This window comes from Uranotaenia lowii, chromosome 3, assembly GCF_029784155.1.
Source record: "Uranotaenia lowii strain MFRU-FL chromosome 3, ASM2978415v1, whole genome shotgun sequence".
Classification (NCBI taxonomy): Eukaryota; Metazoa; Arthropoda; class Insecta; order Diptera; family Culicidae; genus Uranotaenia; species Uranotaenia lowii.
This window is the reverse complement of record NC_073693.1, coordinates 121,481,866-121,504,144: the sequence shown is the minus strand read 5'-3', so window position 1 is coordinate 121,504,144 and position 22,279 is coordinate 121,481,866. Positions and strand designations below refer to the sequence as shown.

Sequence of the window (22,279 nt, the reverse complement as noted above, 5' to 3'; positions counted from 1 at the left end):
TTGTTGGAATTGAATTTTTACATTTTCCCTGTCAATTTTTTTTAAAGAAAAAAGCATAACGGTGCTCTATACATTTAGGGGTAAAAAAAATCTACTATCTGAAATCAGAAAATTTAATATTTGGATGGATGAAATTTCGAAATTAACAAACGCTTGATTGGAAACAATCATATTTCAGCATATGGAAACGAGATTTAAAAGGTGAATCTTTAATTTGCATTTTGATGCATTTTGGCAAATACTGGTTACTGAATTATAAAAATATTTATTTAAAGAAAATTGGTGGTTGTCCGGAAAATATTTTTACACCAACAGTGTTGGTACAGGATAATAAAAGCAATATATAGTTTGAAGGTGATATCATCAAGCCAATCCGTCATTCAGGGTAAATTTTTTTACAGCATCGGAAAATTTAAAAATTTGTATCCGATTTTTTTTTCTAATTTCTATGAGACTCAAAAACTTTAAATAACTATTTCAAGTTGCACACAGGAGTATTTCACCCAAAAACTTGGCCAAAACTCAAAATTTAAATTTCATTGGTTACTTTTATGTCAATGTTTATTTGATTCTTGAATGAATTTAGCATCATGTACCGGTCAGAAAACTTCAATGGAGAGATGTTTAATAATTTTAAGTGTAATAGACAAAATTCGATGACTATAGAGACAGTACGCAGTGCTTTGAAAATTCTTATATTTATTTTTTGTTTTAAACGTTGATTTTTTTACAAATTAGTGTTTTTGTTTATGTTCCCAGCAAGTTCCAGCAAAATGTTTGATATCATTAGAAAATTGATAACTTCAATAATAATGTGCACAAGAAAAAACTCGCGCAAACTCGCGCATCTATATATATAAAACAGGGAGAGAGACAGCCCATACAGAAATGTGCGAACACGCAAAACTCTTCACTGGATCATCCGATTTACATGCAATTTTTTTTGTTGTGTTCGTCTTCACGCGAAGAATAACACAACGGAGAGATAATTTCGAAAATGTTTTTGTGGAATTTGAAAATTAATTTTTAGTTTGAGTTCGCAGCAAGCTGTGATCGAGAACGGTCGCAGGGAATGAAGTTCGTCTAGGATGAAAATTTTGAAGTTTTGGTGAAAAAATATCTTTCAAATAGTTTGTTTGTGATTCAAATGCAGTATTTTAAAGTTTTCTGTGATGTGAAAGTGAAAATTCATCGAAAAATTCTTCGAAGACCACTTTTTCCACGCAATCGATTTAGTGAAGATGGTTCTATGACCAGGGAGGAAATTTAAAAACGCACCCGAGATGATGAATTTTGATGGGCCCTTATGATCCGGATCTCACTTCAGATAAGTGAAATTTGTTAAGTATTTTGTATTCCTTATGTGTCAACGATTAACAACTTTAAAATAAATTAGGAGCATAGAAAATTTGCTGAAACTTCATTTTTAACAGCCTCAATGTTGGCATCAAGGTATAAATTTTTCACTTATCTAAGGAATTTTAATTTGTCTGCAAGAAAAGCTTTGATTGCATTCACATGCTTTAGTTGCAAGTTCTAAAATTTAAATTTAGATGAAATTAAAGATTAAAAAGTTTCAATTAAGTCTATTATAAATGTTATACAAGTATAGCACTTAAGAATAAGCATATTTTAAGGCGTTTTCTGCAGTTGAGAGCATAGCCTTAGCGTACTTATAGATTTTTTTCTCGAAAAAATATCAGTATGAAAACAATTGTTTGATTCTGTTTTTATAAATTTTTGTTCCATTATTTTTGTCTATATGAACTTGACGATGTAAATCAATGTCTACTTTTTTACCATTTAAATTGAAAAAATCCAACATTTAGAAAATTGAAAAAATAATAGACGGGTAATTCGATAAGTTACATAATAAGAAAAACTGTATGTAATTTAACTTGATAATTTGTTTTTGATAAATCGTCGTCGGCGTCATCGTACTTGAATTTCTCCTTTTTTTTCGTGCGCGAGTTTTGATTATTTTGAAGTGTTTTTCGATGGATTTTCGATGGAAAATGCGTGAACGTACCATGTAAAAAAAACAGGGAAAATAGTAATCGTGAAGTGATTAAAAATCCTTTGAAAATCAGATAAAAAAGAGGAATCATAATTGGCCTTGCAGCTACACCGGCAAGTTCTCCTTGTGCTAGTTTGCCGTTTCGTATTGAAGGATATATTTTAAATTTCTAAAGTTAACCGCCCGCGTAACGCGTTATTATTATCAATCGACGCGAGCTCTTCTCCAATGATTTCTCTCGTGATATACTGCCAAAGGCGTTTGGTTTTACCTTTCCGTTGATCGATAGCTTAAAAATGAGTCCTGTACATTTCAATTAGTTTCCTGTGGTTTCGTATAGAAGTGTTCCAATGTGCTAGAGAATGTGTAAATGTGTACCGCCTCACTTACTGAAAAAAATCACTGAACAATGAATATTAATTTAAAAATAAAATAATATTAATCAAGTGGTTTCTGTTCAAATAAGATGTTGTTTCCATGATTAAATTACTTAGTTGGAATACGATTTTTATCTGAGACATTAAACTATCTTCTCATTACTATAATGAATTTTGATATAATTGTAATCAGTTATTCTTAGTGATATATTGTTGTTTTTATAAAATTTAACTCAACTGCTGCATTTATTATGATTCTGTATCCAGTCAATCCAGTCAACGTTTCTTGTTTGTTTTCTATAATTTTCTACATTTTTGAGAAACATTTTTCAAGTGAGGTTATTTCATCTAAAAAAAACGGTTACCTTAAACAATTTTTATATTATTTATGAATGTTGATGTCTCCAGGCAAAAGAAGCCAGAAGCCAGAAGTATTTGATTCATGGAAAGTAAAATGAAAAGCTAGCTTAAGTTGCGTAAAGAACAAGATCAAACCATTGTAATTTCGAAATTTGATGATCCACTTAAATACATAAAAAATTGTTCCTTATGATATCTGATTAAATTTTAATTATGTAGTTATTAAAAATGTTATCTGAAATGAATAGTTTCAATACGAAATCACAGGAGCTGAGGAGAATAGCATTACAACCCAGATTGCATAACACTAGCCAAAAGTGTTTCCTGATCATATCCTTTTTACCCAATCCACACGAAAAATTGTTTTGCTAGGATGCAAAGGTGACCTCGGTCCTAAAGCATAAATTGTTATTCTTTCAATCCTTTTTCTCTACTTTCCTTCTATCCATTGACTACTAGGACGTGGCCGGCGCCGTTATTGATGTGTAAAGAGAGAGCATCAGTTTTGTTCATTGTGAATGTGCTGTCAATCCCAGATACCATTCATTTGACCTCTGGACAAAATTGATGGCCTCGGTCAATCACGGAGTAGCAACCATTGGCGATGTGGAACTCGTTTCACTGAGCCACGCCTGCGATCATTGAATTTGAAATGCGTTTGTTTAATACTCGTAAAAATACAATTGAAGGTTGACGAAGCTTATAAGAAACTATTCATTTCGAAAATTTTTAATGTTGCATTTCAAGTTCAATGATTTAAGGTGGATGTGAGTAGTCAATCAAGCTAAGCTAAGCTAAGCTAATTTGAAAATTAATTTTTAGTTTTTATTCGTATCAAATAAAAGTCATGGCCCCCGATTTCCTTTTTTTTTTTTTTTCATTGGAATCACCCAGAGTAGGAAGGCGCCAAAAGCAATCAAGGCTTACTGATGTGCATCCATCTCTCTATAGGAAGTTTTGGCGCCAATTTTCATTGCAAGTGTACTTTTCACGTGGCACCAGTTAAATGGATACTTGGATGTAATTGTTCACCTTCCGTATGGGGTGAAAAAAAAAGAACGCAATAAGCCGGCAACAAAACAAAATTTAAAGGGCCCGGTCAAGTCGTCCAGCCCGGTTGTCCGGATTTTGATAAAAAAAAACCCGAATTTTACGTATTTAGTAATTTCATTTGCCAAATAAAAAAAAATCTCTTATTAAGTTAATTTTTTTTAAATTTTGCGTACTAAAACGAAATTTGTTGAGCAATTTTTAACATAATAATCATGCACGGTTTCTGGATACTTTAAATACGATTCAAAATTGTCGGATTCTTCTAAGGCATCTTCCAAAATTTCTGATGCGTTTCGAAGAAAAAAATTTAGTAAAGTGCTTTTCGTTTTATTTTTTTTTTTGAGTAGTTTCTGAATTTAGCCCAAATTTGCCTGGTATTGCCCGGATTTTTGATTGACAATTTTGAAATCGAATGCCCGGATATTGTTAGGTTTTAAGATAGAATAAATTTGCTTGACCAGGATACGCGCGGGAAAAATTCTGATCTCTTTTATTTACTCCGTTGTTTTGTTTTGATTATTTTCCGGTAAAATGAAAGACTGTCATATTATTCAAGAAAAATAATATTCTACGTATGACTGTGGAAGTTTTGACATATCCAAAACAACTGAACAGATAACAATGAAATATTCCATTACAGAATCTTCTGTTCATATTTATGGTATGACATCAAGAGAACGTATATTTTTTAATTAATAGAAAAAGACGACCATAAATTGATTTACTTGGTTTTTGTAAACGTCAGAATGTAATGAGTTAGTTCGAGAATAGAATGATATTAACTTTGTAATTTTATGTGAATTTCATCAGAAAACCAAGGAAATGTTAGATACTATCCACTTCTTCCTTTCATACTAAGGTGCTAAAAAACTAAACAAAATTAAGGATATAAATAGGGTTGACTTTGTAAAAATAAAATTCATTATTTGATCTAACACTCAGTATCAGAAATCAAGAACAGATAATTGGTTCAATAACATCTTCAAATACAAGAAGCTTGAAAATAAAAATTTTAGTCTCGACGAAAATATGATTCAAGATCCAAAACAGAGATAATGAAATCTGAATTAGATTTGCAATGACTTTTTTGAATTTCATTTCTGATTTTGAATTCAAGATCTCAAAGTAAAAAAAGATTTTATAACCGTTTGATTTGAAATTGCTGTGAATAAAAATTCCATGTACATACACATATATTGAATGTTCTAATTTTCTTTGTTCAGTGCTTAAGCATCAATTTCTCGATAAATATGATAAAGTTAAGGTCGATATAAAAAAGATGATTTCAAAAATTAAGAGGAGATTATCTAATATTGAGAACATATCAAATGCATGAAAGATAACGAAAAACAGAATGGTGTATGAAAATTTGTTGATATTTATATATTTGCAGCATAAAAAAAAATCGCGAAATTTCATACCATGAAAAGTGTTGTGCCATTTCTACAAGTTTGGTACCTATACGATAAAGAAAATTTCAAACATGGTTTTGGCGGAAAAGGAAAGACAGTTGATCAAAACTGCTTAAAATGACGACACATTTTAACAAAACACTTTTTGGCACTTATCTTAGGGTTAATAGAAATTGAACATATCGGTATCAAGGATCCTCTGTAAATGAAAAAAAAATGTAAAACGGAAGAAAATAGATTTTTAACTTTATGCCAGAAGATATTCGCTTTCCAGTTTTGTTGGAAGTCAATCTTCTTTGAAGATTTTTGCCCCTGGAGGTAGGCACAACCTCCATCCAAAAGTATTACGAAAATAGTCAAAAAACTGCGTCGATTCACTCCGTTTGAAGGTAACAATCCAGTTTCATGAGCGTAAATAATTATTTACCTATTTTCTGCTTATTTACATGTTCATTATTTTTGCGAAATTCAAAGGCTTAACGAAGTTTGCCGGGTCAGCTAGTTTATGATATTTTTAAGTTTGAAGTTTAAAAATATTGATAGATTTTTTCACAAAAAAGTCACCTATGGTTTCGTTTATTTTAAATTCAAGCTCAGTTCTTTTTCGAATATTTTGAAAAGTTATTTAACTTTCAAAAACAAATAAAAAAATTCTGATTTTTTTGAATTTTACAATTTTTCTAACCTGGATTATCTATCATGTCATATAAATGTTAGAAAATTTCTAATAGAAAATTATGAAAAATTACGAAAATGGTAAAAAATGTTTTAAATTATCTTAAAAACGTTTGATAAGTCAAAATAAACTTTTTTATTGATTTCAAAACTAAAAAATACTTTCGGCCAACTTTTTCTTCTACGTTCTTCTGTGTGCGTTGTGAGATACTAGGTCATAATGATTTTGTTATCATTAAATGATAACTTTACTACATTATATCAAAATAAATATTGAATAAGTGTTGTTGTATTCAAATGTTGCATTTAACCCTGATGTTGCACGATGTCCCGTTTGACGGTGTTTTCAAAAATATAACACTGAATTCTTTTTCAATTGCAGATTTGTAAATATTCATTCTGTACGTGCAATACCAGTAGAGAGTGATATCGTCTAGAAAAGAATCAGCACCGTTTCAGTGCGAGACATGTCGCATCCGCCAATAGTTTGAGCTTCCAGTAGCTTCCCATATCGGATGGCAGAATAGCAGCCCTCAGCAGCCTGTCAGATGCCGACGAATTACGCAGATGATGAAGATGACGCAGGTGACGAGTGCAATCATCATCAGCAGCAGCAGCAGCATCCAAACAATTCGGTCCAGCCTATTCGAAGCTCGACGACCCGCGATAACTGAGAAACCGTGAAAAATAAACCTCATCTTTCGTCGTCGTTTAGTGCTGCGTTGTGTTTGGTCCAATTGATGCTGGGAAGCAGTAAATTTGATCCATCATCCAACTTACTATCTCGAAAAACGGGCCAGCCCGCGCTACGATAACATAAAACGAGGCAACGCTCATCGATAGCTCATTCCATTATCTGGCCCTCTCGAAGCGCTTACTAATAAAACAAGCGAAGAAGCAAAACTCAGCGGATATAAAGCGGGATATACATAGTACATACCCATCATTACTTTTATTTTACTACCAGACTCATCGTACAAACAAACAGAAACAGTAACAGCCCAAACGGCTCCAGATTCCCAGATTGATTGATCCCCGCAAGAGTCACGCGCGCGACATTTTAGCGCCATTCATTGACGAAAGCCCAGATTAGGAAGAAGGCATCGGGAAATCGTTTCGCTGAATTGACCTTGATCTGGGCGGCCTGCGACGCTGCTAGGTCGTCTTCGAAGGTCCAAATGTTAAACAAGGCACAAAAATTGATCCTAGGGATTGTACTGCTGGTGCTCGTTGACATTATCTGGGTGGGCTCTAGCGAGCTGACTAAGGTAAGATTTTGTTTACAACTATAGCTTAGTTTCTGCCGTTTTTATGTATTGTTGTCGTCAAAAAATTGTTCTAAAAATCGAAAACGATTTTAAACGGAGGCTTTATTTTTTCAGTTTTTGTACGAAAATGAAGACTACGACAAGCCGTTCTTCTGTACCTATTTCAAGTCCTCTATGTTTACAATTTACCTGGTGTTCCTGGGGCTTATTGCGCCGTGGAAGGAAAGCTGCTCCCGGAATGGAAACTATGCGGTATGTGATCAATTTGAAAAAAAAAAATACTTCTGAGATTCATAACAATCATTATTATAATTTTAGTTGATGGAAACTGCAGAGGAAGATGATGCATTCTATGGAAATGGAAATTCAAGACTGGTAAGTTTATATTTTCTTAACATTTATTTTAAAATGAATACTAGAAATCCGAAGTTTTCTTTAAAATAATTACGTTGCTGTTAACATTGACTGAAATAGACAACGAAAATATTCGAGATCAATATAGAAAAACAAACATTTCGATTTGGTTGTCATCTGTACTTCATCTCATAGAAGAAAAAAAAATAGATGATTTTTTTTTCTTGAATCCAGCTCTTTGTTGATCTTATCTCTTATCTTAACCCGATCCCTTTTCAAAGATACTCGTAGGGTAATATGTAGCAATCATAGATTTATAATATAAAGAAATAAAAAAATATTTAAACAGATATATTCAATAACTAGAATTTAAATATCATAAACCTATTAATTCGAGGTTATATTCTTCCTACTGAAAGCTTTATGATTCCAAATTCCAAATTCAAAAATTCCAAAATTCCAAATTATTAATCCAAAGATGGAATCAGAGTTCATTATCTTAATCACAGCATACAAGTATAGGAATTTAAATAAAGATTAAAATCATTATAAAACTCAGAGTTTGAAGTGTAATGATAACAGGTCTTATTTAAAAAACATTCTTATTAAAAATAACCTTCAGCATGTAATCTATCGTATAGTGTTTTTCATTTGTTACCTTGACGTTCAAGTGAAATTTGAGTTTTTTTTTCAAATATGGTCAGAGAATACATAACATTTGACAGGGTCCGGCAATTGAAGTGCTACATTGGAACTAACAAATCATTTGATCAAAACAAAAACTTTTTCTTTCAAATTTAATACGATTTACATCAAAATAGATCATATTTTCAAAATCCATTGGCGCCTTTGGATTTTTGGTCCTTGAGCTTAACCACTCGCTGAAGAAGCTCAAGGCACATATTCTAAAAAGACCGCTGGTGATTTTTGTGGTATTTTATCCCAGGACTCAACTAGATAACGCTTCAGAACTTCCAACCCGTCATGTTTTGTGGAGTAGACTTCGGGCTTCTGTATACGCTAGACAGCCAAGTCCATAGGGTTCAGGTCCGGCGAACTCCCCGACCACTCCGTACTCGAAATTAACCCTCGAAAAAAAAAATTTGCACACAAAAATGGACCTCTTTCCTAGGTAAGCCAATGTGAAGTTTTGCTGAAAAACCACCAACCAAAACCAAAATTGGGACGTGTCCACAGTTAGAGGACATGCCGTAGAACTATTTTCGATACGTAAATTGATTGACCTACACCTCTACAGGGTGTTCGGTTGATCTTCACCAGGAAAGTACGGGCGATTCCGACCCAGACCTTTAATAAGACAGATTTCTGTCGTCTTGTGGCCATTAATACGTTTGCATAGGTTCGTGATATTTCTGGCAATAAAAATCTGTGGTTCTGTTTTTTCACGAACCGCTGTACGGCGACGAATTCATCGGCAGAAAACACGATATTCTCCTAATTTTTCATGAGCGGACCGCGTAAGCTGTGCCTTCGCACTTTCTACCCGCTCTTGCTTCTGTTCAAACGAGAGGTCTTGAAATCTTAGGATCTTGTAAGCAGGGATGCTTTCCTCCGTGGTGGTTTTACGGAGCCGGAGAATTTCAACACCGCAGTATTATTGCCATTAACTCTCCGGAGAGATTGTTAGTTTTTCACCACTCTCTATCTGCTATCGAAGTACTCGAGTGTCATATACACTAATAGAGAATTCGTTTTCGTGTGGTGGTGCACCGGGGCACTACCGGTAGTGCACTTTTTGCTGTTTTCATGCTCGTTTTCACGATGAGTAGTCCACTGGTAGTGCACCATAAAGTGGACGGTGGAACACTCTGAAAATATTCGGTGTTGCTTGCGCTCTCACCAATACTATCATGAATTTTGACAGCACGTGCTTCCCGATGTAAACAAATATCAGGTGGTTGGTTTATTTCTATACCGCAACAATTGCGTTCGAGCTGTTTTTTTTCTCTTTATTATCCCGAAGAACAGAAACTTGTTCCGGATTCAATACCAGTGCCGTTTCCAACAGAGGCGGAAAATTTCACCTGGATGGCACGTTCCAAAGCAAACAACGCTCCCAAGAAGAAATGTGCCCATAAGGCTTGCTGCAATCGGTTCCAGGCGATGCCGAAAAAGAGCAGCAAATCCGAGTGCAAAAAGGCCAACCCAAAGATCTGGTGGAATCGCTCAAACCGAAAAGTTGTCTTGTTCGGGAGGGCCTTATAAGTTGGTCTCCACAGCAAGAAGCGTTCAGCTGCATCGAAGCTACTCTGCTTCGAGCTGTGCCTTAGGGTGACGATGCTCGGTTGCGCCAAGTCCCGGATTCCCTCCCGTTGCCCTTCAAAAACGGTAGTTCGAGACTACACCCGCATTGGGAGCTTGAATTTCGTTCGTTTCGGTATGTCTCTCTTCCGCGATCTGAGTTCGCCAATTTGACTTCCAAGAATTTTTCTTTTGTCATCTGAAAACGAATATAGGTACTCGAGGTACTTGCGAGGAATAAACGTTCAAAATACCGGAACCTTCAAGCTGGGGTAACTGCAGTCTAGCAGCAGCAAACATAGACCGCCCAGAATCAGCCGGTATTGCAGTTATCATCAGAGCCAGAGGCGAATCTACCAAGCAAAATAAATCTGAAATCTTCACAATTCAACATAATATATAAATTCATGCTAAAATTTTCATATTATTTAAAAGATAATGATCAACTAAAGTAAATTTCATTTCAATTTTCGAAGTCAACGAAAACAAATAGGGGAGATGGGGGCATAATGGCCACCTTAAGGAAAACGGTTATTTAACCATAGGAAATAGCTATAATATGGAGGTTACATTATTGTTTCGTGTTCAGACACTTGAAAAGCCTATTCCCTAACGGGCTGAAACGCGAAAAACTAGATGAAAACGTTAAAAAATGCATTTTAAAAAATTTTGCCAAAAGCTGAAAACCAGCCACTGTGGAGGCATAATGAGAACCCCCCCTGAGGCAGTATGAGCACCATTAATCAGAGCAAGATGTGCGTTTTTGCCGGGGAATCTAGCAGCGAATTCAATTCGATGAAGTCAGGTGAGTCGTAGATTCATCACAAAGCAATAACAAAATAATCTAGGTCTGTTTGTAGAATACAAACAATTCACGCACGCTCATACATTATGTGCTTTGTTCGGAGGATGATGCTACTAGCCGTATAATGTAACAATAAAAAAATCGATCATGAATTGTGAATGGAAAAAAATCACCTCGAACAGAAATCTAACTCTAGTCTTTTGATTACCTCTCCGACACCTTACCAATAGGCTAAATTGTCGGATGAAAAATAGTCAAGGTGTGGCGCTATAAATTAATTTTAATTCGCTGCTAGATTCTACGGCAGAAAATGCTCATTATGCCTCGATAATATGGTGCTCTATATGCCCCTAGTCAACAAATTTAAGTAAATACGTGTTTAAAAATTGATAAAAGTGAAAAATCAAAAATTTTATGATGGTAAAAATTGAGAAACAATGAGTACATCATGTTGCAGTGCGTACATTATAGATCAAGGTTATTTTAAGATCATAAGAGCTTATTTCGTGGTGCTCAAAAATTATAATATTTTCGTAACTTGAGAACCAAGCTAGTTTTTTTTAAATATCTCTGTAAAGATGATAAGGAGATTCCTTTTTTTGTGAAAAATTAATACTATAGGAAGTACGAAACAAATCCTCATGAAAATTTATTTGAGAAAATACGCACTTTCGTAGAAAAGCGTAGTTCTCATTATGCCTCGGGTGCTCGTTATGCCCTCATCTCCCCTACTAGCTGTAATGGATTTTTGACAGCTTGATGTTTTCTGTTGACATTGCTGATTTCACGTACACCAACAAAGGTGGGTGCAAAACTCGATTCATGCTCGTTTTCAGCGTGGATGGTGCAACACTTTCGGGTGGTGAAAACGAATACGGTATAACTGAAACTCGCACCGCCACCAGATCCTCACATTGGAGCATAAATGTTTGCACCGTAGAGCTCCGTAGAGTGGCAAATTTCCTCACTGGCGAGAATCACCTGCGTTTTTTTGTGACTTGGCTTTGCCGAACGTAAGGAAAGCAGGGAGTTGAAAGCAATGTGCCATAAGACAGTATCCATTCCTTAGCCTTTCTTACGGGGCGTTCGTGAATTAATCGTTTTGAGTGATGCATCTGTTGATCGATTTATTTTGGTAGATGTCAAAAAACCATCCAAAGCATTTGATTTACATTCAAAAAATCACTTCGACCAGAAGCATCATTTTATTTCTACGAGTAGATAGCAATTTACGAACGCCCGGTATAATAAGCTTAAAAAAATTTAGTAATCTGATGAAAACGAAATCTATTTTAAAAAAAATCCATCGTTGCAACTGGAGACAATTGTCATCAAAGTGGAAAAATGTAATGTAAATATATTAAATTAACAATATTACACTTCAATAATACAAATACGCATTTTCAACATGGATCATAAAAATCGAAGTTAAAACCCAGCTTTTTTCCATATTCTTTGCATTTTTTTAAATGATTCATGTCAAATAAAATTGAACAATTAAATCAATAAGAAATGTTCCAGATTGCCCGAACTTTTCAGAAAATTGTGATAATTAAAAAAAAAGTTTTAACAAAATAAACATTTTTATTTATAGAAATCTTTAATAAGATTTCAAAGCAATAGATTTGGATTGGTAAAACATTTCTTCTTCAGATAAACAAACTGTTTCTTTATTGCTAGTCCTATTGGAACTGCCCCTTCAAGTATACTATTACTCGAAATACCCCTAAATGTAGACAATCACCTGCAATGTTTACGTGTTAAATAACTGGATCGATCGGTTTTCTCGGTGGTGTATGTGGTGAACATAAGAGCTCTCACTCTCACGCTCGTTGGTGTTGAATTCAATATAATCTTTCCGGTGGTGTTAGTTAAACATCTCCGTGGTGAAATGCAGAGAAACTCCGTGGGGAATCGAAAAACCCGAACCGCGGAGATTCTCCATAAAGAAAATGCATCCCTGCTTGTAAGGCTGGGCCTAAAGATCATCTTCCAAGATCCGACGGCGATTTGGATCCGGTGCATCAAAATCTATCGCCAATTTAGTGTTACTACGCCAAGAAATTCTCTCAGGGCGCATCTTGATGATCTCCACCATGGTAGGTGTCGCCACTGTAGCTTGACGATCTCCATCATACTACACTTGGGTACTTCTGATCTCCAAATATCTTCCAAGTGCGAGCCAAAATTTAAAAAAATACATACACATGTTAGACAACTTACGAAGTATATCTTTCTACCGTTTCACAGCCTGGAACTAGGCAATCAAAGCACTACGTTAAGGTTCGAGGACTATTTTTACAAAAAAAAACACTTGATTACAAAATTAACAAAAAATATCCTCTGACATCTTAGACATAATGTTAACAAGGTGACAAGGTGTCATCTAACTCGGTTTTGTATACTTCTTATTTATCACTCCTAAAGTTTTGTAGCAGTTCAATTGCCGGACCCTGTAAACATACAAAGGAATCAAATATTCAAAACAGAAACTTTTGTCAAATTGCCCTTTTAAACATAAATTCAAAATGTTGTTTCAATGTTCAAATCAAATACTGAACCAGTAGAAATTAAAACAAAAAATTGATAAGGAATCCAACTTTGTTCAGTATCTAAACAAAGATCTCGAGTTATCAAAATTCAGTAAAACCATGAAACTCAAGAAACAACACATGACTTGAACATCTCAATGAATTGAATCTCTTTTGTAGAATCTTGAAGTTTAATTGGAAAATCTGGAAATATCACTATTCATGTTTAGAGAATCACTCAATGAAATTTGCAACCCAACTATGAGTGTGTTATCATGATGAAATAATATGAGAAATGTCGATCGGAAAATGATATAATGAATGTGACTCCAAACACTTCTGAACGTTCACAATTTTAAAATTCACCAACGTAATGAAAATGCGACTACCACTTACAAAATTGCTTAACTGAATGATCTTCTTTTCTTACACGCTTAACTAGTCAACCCCACATTTTGGGAGGTAGAAACGTAAACCCACTTTTTTAGAGTAATTCAAATTCGTGACAATAAACTCTGTGTCTATATTAAATTACAGAATTTACTACCATATGCTGTTCTTGTTACTACCATTAACCTTATTCACTACACTGAATTCAAAACTATAAAACATTGGCCAAGTTTTGATTCTTATTCCGAATCTAAGACTGGAATTGAAATGGATATTAATCAGAGAACTTTGGTATTGCCTTTTAGTCCAATTTAACAAAATTTGTTTTTAAAAATTGATTTTCGGAAGGTAAGTCCGATTAATACTCATGATTATATAAAACGCATTCTAGATTGTTCGGTTTTATTTATTCAATTCCTAAAGAAGCTCGTTGAAACGTTTTTAAATGTTTTTTCACTTTTCTCATCATTTCTTCAATTTCAAAATTGCCCGACATTTACCCGGACGTTTCCTCTTTAAATACTGAAATGATTTTTATAAAGCTATTCTACCTCCTATTCTGTACTGCCAATCTTCTCGTTAAACTGATAATTATTGAAATATATTCAAGGCAAAGAGAAAGTTGATCTAGCCGCCGTAAAATTCGTATCTTTTTTTCAAAATGTGGGAAAAAATATCATTATCAAAACATATATTTAAATATATTCGATATTCATAAACTAAGACAAATTACAGTATTATTTATTGTCAAGCATTCTAGATTTTCCTGCAGTATTCGGATTTTAAAGTATAGTGGCAAACAACGGTCCGGTCCGATTGCCAGAATTTTGTATAATTGGGCTCAACTTTTTGAATCGCAATTGTTTTTATTTCGAGAGTTTGACAAAAGATTTGAACGATATGATTGTTTTTGATTTTTTCAAATAATCACAGGATACTTCTTATATTTGTCCGAATCTTGTGTTGAAATGTTCGAAATAAAATGCTTAGATTCTACCAAGTTTTGAAAAAAAAAGTCTTGATTTTTTCAGCCTGCATGATTGCATGGAAAATTCTGCAATACTTATCCTAAGGGGGCTATAACCCTATATAAAAGTGAAAGTACTTGGCATACAATTTCACAGGGACCTTGACCCCTTTTGCATTCGCCTTAATGCGGCCTTGATGTTAATTTCAGGAGCTATTAAACTTGAATCAGATTGTTTCAACTATATTTTCTTGAATTGGAAATAACGAATCAACTATACGATTATTTTGTAAACAGTGTCGTGCAAGTTCATAAAATTATATCTAGCTCCTGGTTCAAATTAGCATAGGTCAGATTAATTACTGTCGAAACTTTTAGTATTGTATTCTGTCAGTAATCAACAGTGGAAGTTTTCACCTGTGGTTCCTGTAAACAGACGAAAGTCTGCCATATTTTTATGAAATTTTTGGAAGTTTCAGGTCAATTTGTTGAAGCACAAGCTGGCGCAATCGTCTTAGAATTTATATGGAGATTCACCGCAAAATGTATAAAATATCAATATACTTTCACTCTTGATGTTCTACAATATGCCTTTAGTATGCTATATAGCTCAGATTTGCTGAATTTATAGTCCAAACAATGAGGAACAAGTTGGAAGAAGATTTTAACGCGGTGTGAGTTTACTGTGGTGAGATATTCGCAATTGAATGTGTGATTTTTTCGCATTTCGTTGTGTTTTGGTGTATGTTGTATGGTCATAAGACCGCTGCAAGCTTTGTATGAAAACTTTAAGTTTATATTTTTATACGTTCTACAATTTTTTTTGGTTGTTTTTATTGCCACAAATAGCAATCAAAATTTTGAAAGCAACACATTCAGTCGCAACGCGCTAATTGAGCTATCAACCGAATCATTTCAAATTTAACTCTAATGCTTGGTAACCCAAAAAAACATCGCAAATACGTATGGAAGCAAAAAGTCATTTTTCGCAGCGGTCCAATGGTCATTATACTAGTTTACAAAATTTAAAAAAAATCGCAAATTTCTCACGTTTAATCTGGCGCTGAATTCAAAAATTAAAGTTAAGACCCCCTTTTTTTGTTTGTTTTGCTAGGATTTTAACACTTCGTGTTATTTATCCCGAGATATTTGAATTTATGTACAAATACTTTTTTAGTTTAGCAAAATATCGTATTTTGAGCATAACTCAAAACCTGATCTTAGATTTTTTTATTTGATTTGGAACAACTGAATGTTTTGGCGCGCATTACTGCCGTTGATGCGCGCAGCATCGCTATCTTTACTTACTAGACTTTTCTGCACTTACGAGTTGTGCTATGCCACGTGCTTCCGCAATTTCTGTTAATCCAATTTTAAACTGCTTCTAACAACTACCTAGTGTCCTACATTCTCGGCGTCAGCTGAAGTCCTCGTGTTTGAGCGGGATTCGTCGTGTATGAATCCGTAATTTGGTTCTAAACGGTGACGCCTATCCCTGCTTCATAATTATCGAGCTGTATATTTTAGAAATTTCAATCGAATTTTGTTTGATGTTAACTGCAATTCCTTTCTTAAGTTTTACATGTTTTTTTTGTAGTATCTTTATTTGAAACGGCTCATACCTTGAGGCTTTAAGGAGGCAAACTCATTTGTGTTTTTACAATTGTTTGCTTAGCTTAACACTTTAATTTTGAAGAAAAAGAAGATAAGAAAGGGAAATATGAAAATTAAAAGAATTACACAGCAAAAATTATTTACTGTAAAATTACGGCAAATATCCTGTAACAAAAAGGAGCAGGACATTTACCGTAATTTTACAGGTTGGAATAAAAAATCACACGAGCTTTATTTTTAAGTGAACCAATTATTTTACAGGCTGGTTCAAAATTACAGTACTGTAAAATTTTAGTTCATGGAATTGCTTAGCGTCCATTTGGTGATTTATTTTTAAAATAAAAAAATAGGAGGAAATGAAGGTTACGAAATTATTTTCGAACAACTTTTATTATTAGCAAAAATGTCGCTTGTTAAATTTTCCTACAATGCCTACTTAAATCTTATCTAGATTTCACAAACAAGACATGCATTTTTTTCACTTTCCAATTGAAGCAATTTGTTATGCAGCAGAGGAACGTTCGCAATGCTTTTGTTGATTAACAGTTACTTGATGATTGCGTTGGCCGTTGGGTCTAGCCGCGATGTGGTCTGATTGATGAAAAACTTCTTTCGCACGGATGAGAATCGAAGATTGGCCGTTTAGATCAGCTGAGAGGTGCCCCAAACAATTCACGTAAGATGTATCCTGTTTTATTACTGAAAGTAGAGGAAAACAAAATCATTTAAAAAACACTCTTGATAAATAATTAGTTTAAAAAAACTGTTTTCTTAATACCTTGTGCAACGATGACCATGGGAAAAATGGCGACGGTTGGTGTTGTCTTCTTGAATTTCGGGATGAGTACTTCACGGGAGAATTAAAATAATCTGAAACTGACTGACTATCTGAAATTAGACTCTGGTCAATATGTAAATGGAAAAATGCAACAAACTTTACTTTGTTGACGTCTCACTGAGCGAGTTCCATAGGAAGATTCGTTAGTTTTTATAATGATGCTACCGCTATTACTAAGGTGACGAGGCACCGATGGGCCTCCGAAACCAAGCAGCTCTAAGCAGCGTTCTGTTTCTTGCAGCTGAATGACTGCCGATGGCAACTTTTTTGTCCACAAGCCTTGTTGCGCTGCTGTCCAGTTGCCGAAACGTGTAGCTACTTTGTGAAAGCTTGTTTTTGCTCGTTTGCCAGGCTGCTGTACCTGTACCGACCCGGTTCCAGTTAGACGATTATCCGTTTGCACTGGAATTGAACAAGTCACGTCCTGAACGGGAATGTGTTCAGGAAAATCTTCGGTTTGCGAAAAGTTGGTGGTGGTTTTGGTCGCTTTGATAGGAGCCGGAATAACACAGCCCAATTTGCAGTTTATCTCCTGCAGACAAAGTACCTGCATCTCGAAATCCGTAATATGCGTTTTTTTGTAGTTGGACTGCACGGAATTGAAGCGAGCCTGCACATTGGCCAGTATATCTTTAAGCCTTGGCGTCTTATTCTTTGGCATCCGCTTCCAGCTGCGCGATTCGCTGTTCCAGCAGTTTACGAGTTTGGGAAGCATCCTCGGCTGGTTTGTTATTTCTGAATTCTTGCTGGCCACTAGAAAGAAAAGAAAATACATTTTAAGTCATAACGTCAACTTAAAAAATCTCAAAAATTCGAAACTTACTCAAAATAGAATCGGATGTTTTCTCATCAGGATGCGTTCCATCTCACGGCACTGTCACTGCAGATCCTGGATGGTCTCGTATCCTTCTCGTCCAGTTCTTAGAGCGCCTTTTCTCCCTCCGCGATTCCTCCAGCTCCGATTGCAGAATCTTCTGCAGCTCTATAATTATGTCATTCGCGATTTCGACGATTCCGACATGACATAAACGGCAGAACAACGGAGAACAACAAAAGAAACAGAACCAAAACACGAAACACGTACCAAAACAGATACATCCGCGCCCTTTTGACGTCTCTCTTTTGATACTGAAACGGGTGCCAGACGGATTGAATTTTCTAATGTGCAAATGAAAATTGTTGGACATGTATGAAATTTACGACACGTAATTTTGTCACGACCTGTAAATCTATGGTAAATGTCATGCTCCTTTTTGTTACAGGACATTTGCTGTAATGTTAAAGGATTTTCTCTTAATTTTCAAACAAATTCATTTAAAGTTACATGTTTTTTTAGTTACCGGCCGTTTTATTTTACAGGCCATCGTTTTCAATGACACGTAATAGTCATTATTTTTTTCTGTGTATAGACGAAGATCGATAGCTTTTAGGAAAAAGTAAATTTCGAACATGTAGCTCAAATCCATCGCAGCCAACACATCCCTCACTGGAACGCAAGGGTGCCAGGTGGTTTTGAGAAAAATCAGGACACCGCGATGAAAAAAATCAGGATTTTTCAGGACGCCACTAAATTGATGAAAATAACATGCAGCTCCGCTTAAATTGCATAACTAAAGGCGAAATACAGGTGCTGAAGACGCCTTAGATTATGCAACCAAAGCGAGAAGAACCTTGGCTGGCCTGAAATCAATATCGAGAAACATTATTTAAATATCATTTGAACCAAATATTATCTTTGGTTAAACTGGTTAGACTATTTCATGAAAGGTTTGTTTGATTTTCTTACCATTTAACAATAAATTTAGTGATAGAGTAAATATTTATCAAAAATCAGGACAAATCAGGACAATTTAATGGTCATTTTTCAAAAATCAGGACACTGTAAGCTTTTTTGAAAAATCAGGACGGCCTCTCGAAAATCAGGACAAATCCTGAAAAATCAGGACACCTGACACCCCTGCTGGAACGTCAGGTGGTTTTCTTTGGGCCTTAAGGGAATCTATGAAGTTAGCTCTGACTACAAGGTGGTCCTCACACGACCAAACAATATGTTCGAAGTCATGCTAATCTAGGCCACAACCGCATTAATTGCTGCCAGCAATATCTATAAGATAGAGTGCCGCGTTCAAGGAATAATGATTGGACATGAGACGACAAAATGTACGAATAAAATCCCTACTCAGGTTCAATCTGTCAAATCGATATCAAGTGGAGCCATCGACCCAACTCATCCTCGTCCCATCTGCGCTGCCAGTTGTCAGGAGAGTTTCTCCGAGCGAAGAAGTAGAATTCGTTGAATACGATTTCACGCTGGTAAATGTTGCTTTCCATCGCACCCACCTTTGCAAGGCAATCTGCCCTCTCATTGCCTACTATCGAGCAATGTGAAGGGACCCAGACAAAGGTGATGGAAGAGCAACGTCTTGATAAAGTAGTCAATATATAGCATATCTTTTCGAGCAATTACGGCGTGAATTTTAGAGGCGCTTAAGTTTTCGTTGAGTACTTCAAATCCTGTTGATTCCTCTATAAGTGATCCATCGCTAAAGTACATTTTATCAGCATTGACGTATCTATATTTAGCTTCGAAAATTCTTGGAATCATATGTAAGTGGACGATGCGAATTCGGGATTCCACGTATTTCCTGCATCATAGACAAATCAAACTGGACCAAAGAATTTTCGTAGTCTGGGCTACAAACACGAGTTGGAGAATACGAAGAAGGATTTTGCTCAAATAGGCTTTTAAAATTTTAAATCACCAAGGGGTTCTTGACCACACACATGACGAGGAACCGAAGTGATAGTAAATTGAATCGATCTTTCAAAGGGAGTATTCCTACCAAAGCTTCAAGACTCATTTTTCTATGTAATTTCAGCAGTTTCCGTTTTCCTTCTTGGTTTATTCGCTCTAAAATAAATGTCTTGTGAAATTGTGATTTTGTGTTGGGGTCTACTAAGTACTGTAGATTGCTTAAAAGCCATGACATAATTGAGTTATTCGATTCAAATTTCTCATATATACGGCTCGATAATTATGGAACTGAGGGAGACGCCACAGTTTGGAACCAAAACTACGGATTCAAATACTACAACCTCACACACAAGGACTTCAGTCGATATCACGAGGACGTCGAAGATAGCTGAAATTGTCCAAATGGTCGAAATGTTGAAGAAATTGTTATTATTTCATTCGACAATCACCGAAAAATATCAACTTAAAAAAAATGATAACAACCGGGCGGTGATAAAAACTCCTTCACTTACATAAAAACATGAAAAAACGATCTTTTCTCTACAACGGCTTGAAGTTGTATTCTGCCGAAAGACATTACAGATAACTTGAATATAAAAAGATTTAATTGGATATCAATACTGTATGTGATGTTTTTGGTATATTTTGGTATATGCAAGAATCCTAAATGGGATCTTCATAGTGTGATGGAAATCTGTTGTGGTATGTCTGATCAGTAATCTGCAGTAATGAACATATGTGAGAGTTGATAAATCGTCAAAGTAGTACACTAAATGACAATGAGAGGTATTAAAAAATTGCAAAATATTTTGAATGTTAAGCTCTAATTTTAAAGAAGCTAATTTGTGATAAATAGATAGAATACAATTTTTGATACACCATGATGAATTTCACCAAAATATTGTTTAAAAGTAAATAAAGGAAATAGTTTTCAGAACGACATAGTTTCAGTGAATTTTTACAACACATTTTTATCAAAAACATCTCTAAGTAATCCAAATGGGTTCAATTCATCTCTTAGTTTATAGAGTAATATAACATTTTTACTTTCGTGATATAAGTTTGCTTAATTGGGAAATGAAAAGTATTGTTGAAATTTGTCACTCTCAATTTTTAGCGCTTTTCATACTCTATTAGTTTTCATGTGGTGTTAGTTGATATCATTAGATATAAAACTTACAAAAGGTGTCTTTAGTTTTGAAAATTAGATACGAAACACAGAACTTTTTACGACTATTCAACGGTAGCTGTTTTTCGAAATTTGTCTATCTATTTGCATTTTCTGGGACAATTCTAGCAACTAAATGCGTTAACATACTCAAAATCCAGTGCAAAGCCGATTTTAGGTGTTAAAATAGTTTCAGAAAATGCAGATTGATAAAAATTTTGAAAAAAATAATTCCGTTGAATAGTCGTCAAAAATTCTGTGTTTCGATTTTTATAAATCTAAAAGTGCTAAAATGTCACAAATTACGTCATCTTTCAAATTCACTTTTAAATTTTTTTTCAATTATGACTGGAATATTACTTTTCCATCACTTGATTTAACTTTTTGTGGCCATGATCTTATTTTTTTTTAAATAATTCCATATAGTTTCTAACTTCACCTTTCTCAAGCACTAAGTGATTTTTTTTGAGCACTTTAAAACTGACTTACAACGTTTTTCCCGAAGCATTTTATTAATATAAAATTTGACTTCGAATAACTTTGAAATAAATTATTGAAGCTGAATATGATCAAAAAAATCTTATTTGAGTCATGTTACAAGCTTTCCAACACAATAAATTTTGTTAAAATAGGTTGAGAAACAAGAGAGCTTTAACGAAAAAAGGTGTTAGGGGTCATTTGACCCCCCGCGGTATATATAGGTATATATACAGCGTCGGTATATTTAGTGTTAAAGTCATCATACAAAATACGTTTCAAACTCCGTGCTATGCAGTAGTCGTTATCAGAATGTTGTATAGAAGTGTGTCATAATAAGAAACTTGCACCAATAAAAACTAGGAATATGGAAACCGCATAGGGTAATAATCTTAGTGTAGATAAATTCTGCACTTATCATTTTGTCAACTTGTCTGATGACCTCCTATAGCTTGCATCAGAAGGAAGTTCAGTGTATCAATCCCAATAAATGTTTCTATCAACCAGAAGATATTATATTTTCTCTTCAGTAGTTTTTTTTAAAGATCTCTGCATAAATGCAAATACAGTAGCACTGTGGTAGCAAATACTGCATTTGAGAATCGTAATTAAAATTATAGCTTACTTGCTAATATTAACAAGACAGTTACAAACATGGAATAAATGAAACAAAATCGTATTTTTTTTATTCCACAGAGTGATTCCTCCTTCATCCCGATCAAGACGGAATCGCAGGTATCGGGCACCGAGAGCGACGATTCCAGTATACGAAGTGTGCGCTTCAGCAAAGTGGCCGAGGTGCGCGAAATGTCTCCCCACGAGGCGTCGGATGCACTGATGTCCCGCCTTTCCTATGCGGCCAGCCTCCGGGTACGCCGCCAAAAGTCTCACCACAAAACGGCGAGGACCGCGTTAATGTTTTCGATATTGGTAGGATTCCTTATGAACTCCAATTT

General features: G+C 34.9%; 1 protein-coding gene and 1 long non-coding RNA gene across 5 annotated transcripts in view; one reads left to right on the top strand and one right to left on the bottom strand.

The window, feature by feature from the left end:
* Positions 1-22,279, top strand: part of LOC129756314 (solute carrier family 35 member F5) — a 59,077-nt gene that overhangs the window by 20,188 nt on the left and 16,610 nt on the right. For all 4 annotated transcript variants that reach the window (XM_055753159.1, XM_055753161.1, XM_055753162.1 and 1 more), the window contains exons 2-5: positions 6,277-7,162; positions 7,277-7,414; positions 7,481-7,537; positions 22,020-22,253. In XM_055753159.1, the coding sequence (XP_055609134.1) occupies positions 7,073-7,162; positions 7,277-7,414; positions 7,481-7,537; positions 22,020-22,253 (519 nt within the window). In that variant the 5' untranslated portion in view covers positions 6,277-7,072. The remainder of the gene's footprint in view (positions 1-6,276; positions 7,163-7,276; positions 7,415-7,480; positions 7,538-22,019; positions 22,254-22,279) is intronic.
* LOC129756315 (uncharacterized) lies at positions 16,521-17,158 on the bottom strand. The gene is made up of 3 exons (XR_008739438.1): positions 17,026-17,158; positions 16,864-16,973; positions 16,521-16,784 (listed from the first exon to the last, which is right to left on the bottom strand). It is a non-coding gene; the product is annotated as an uncharacterized LOC129756315 (long non-coding RNA).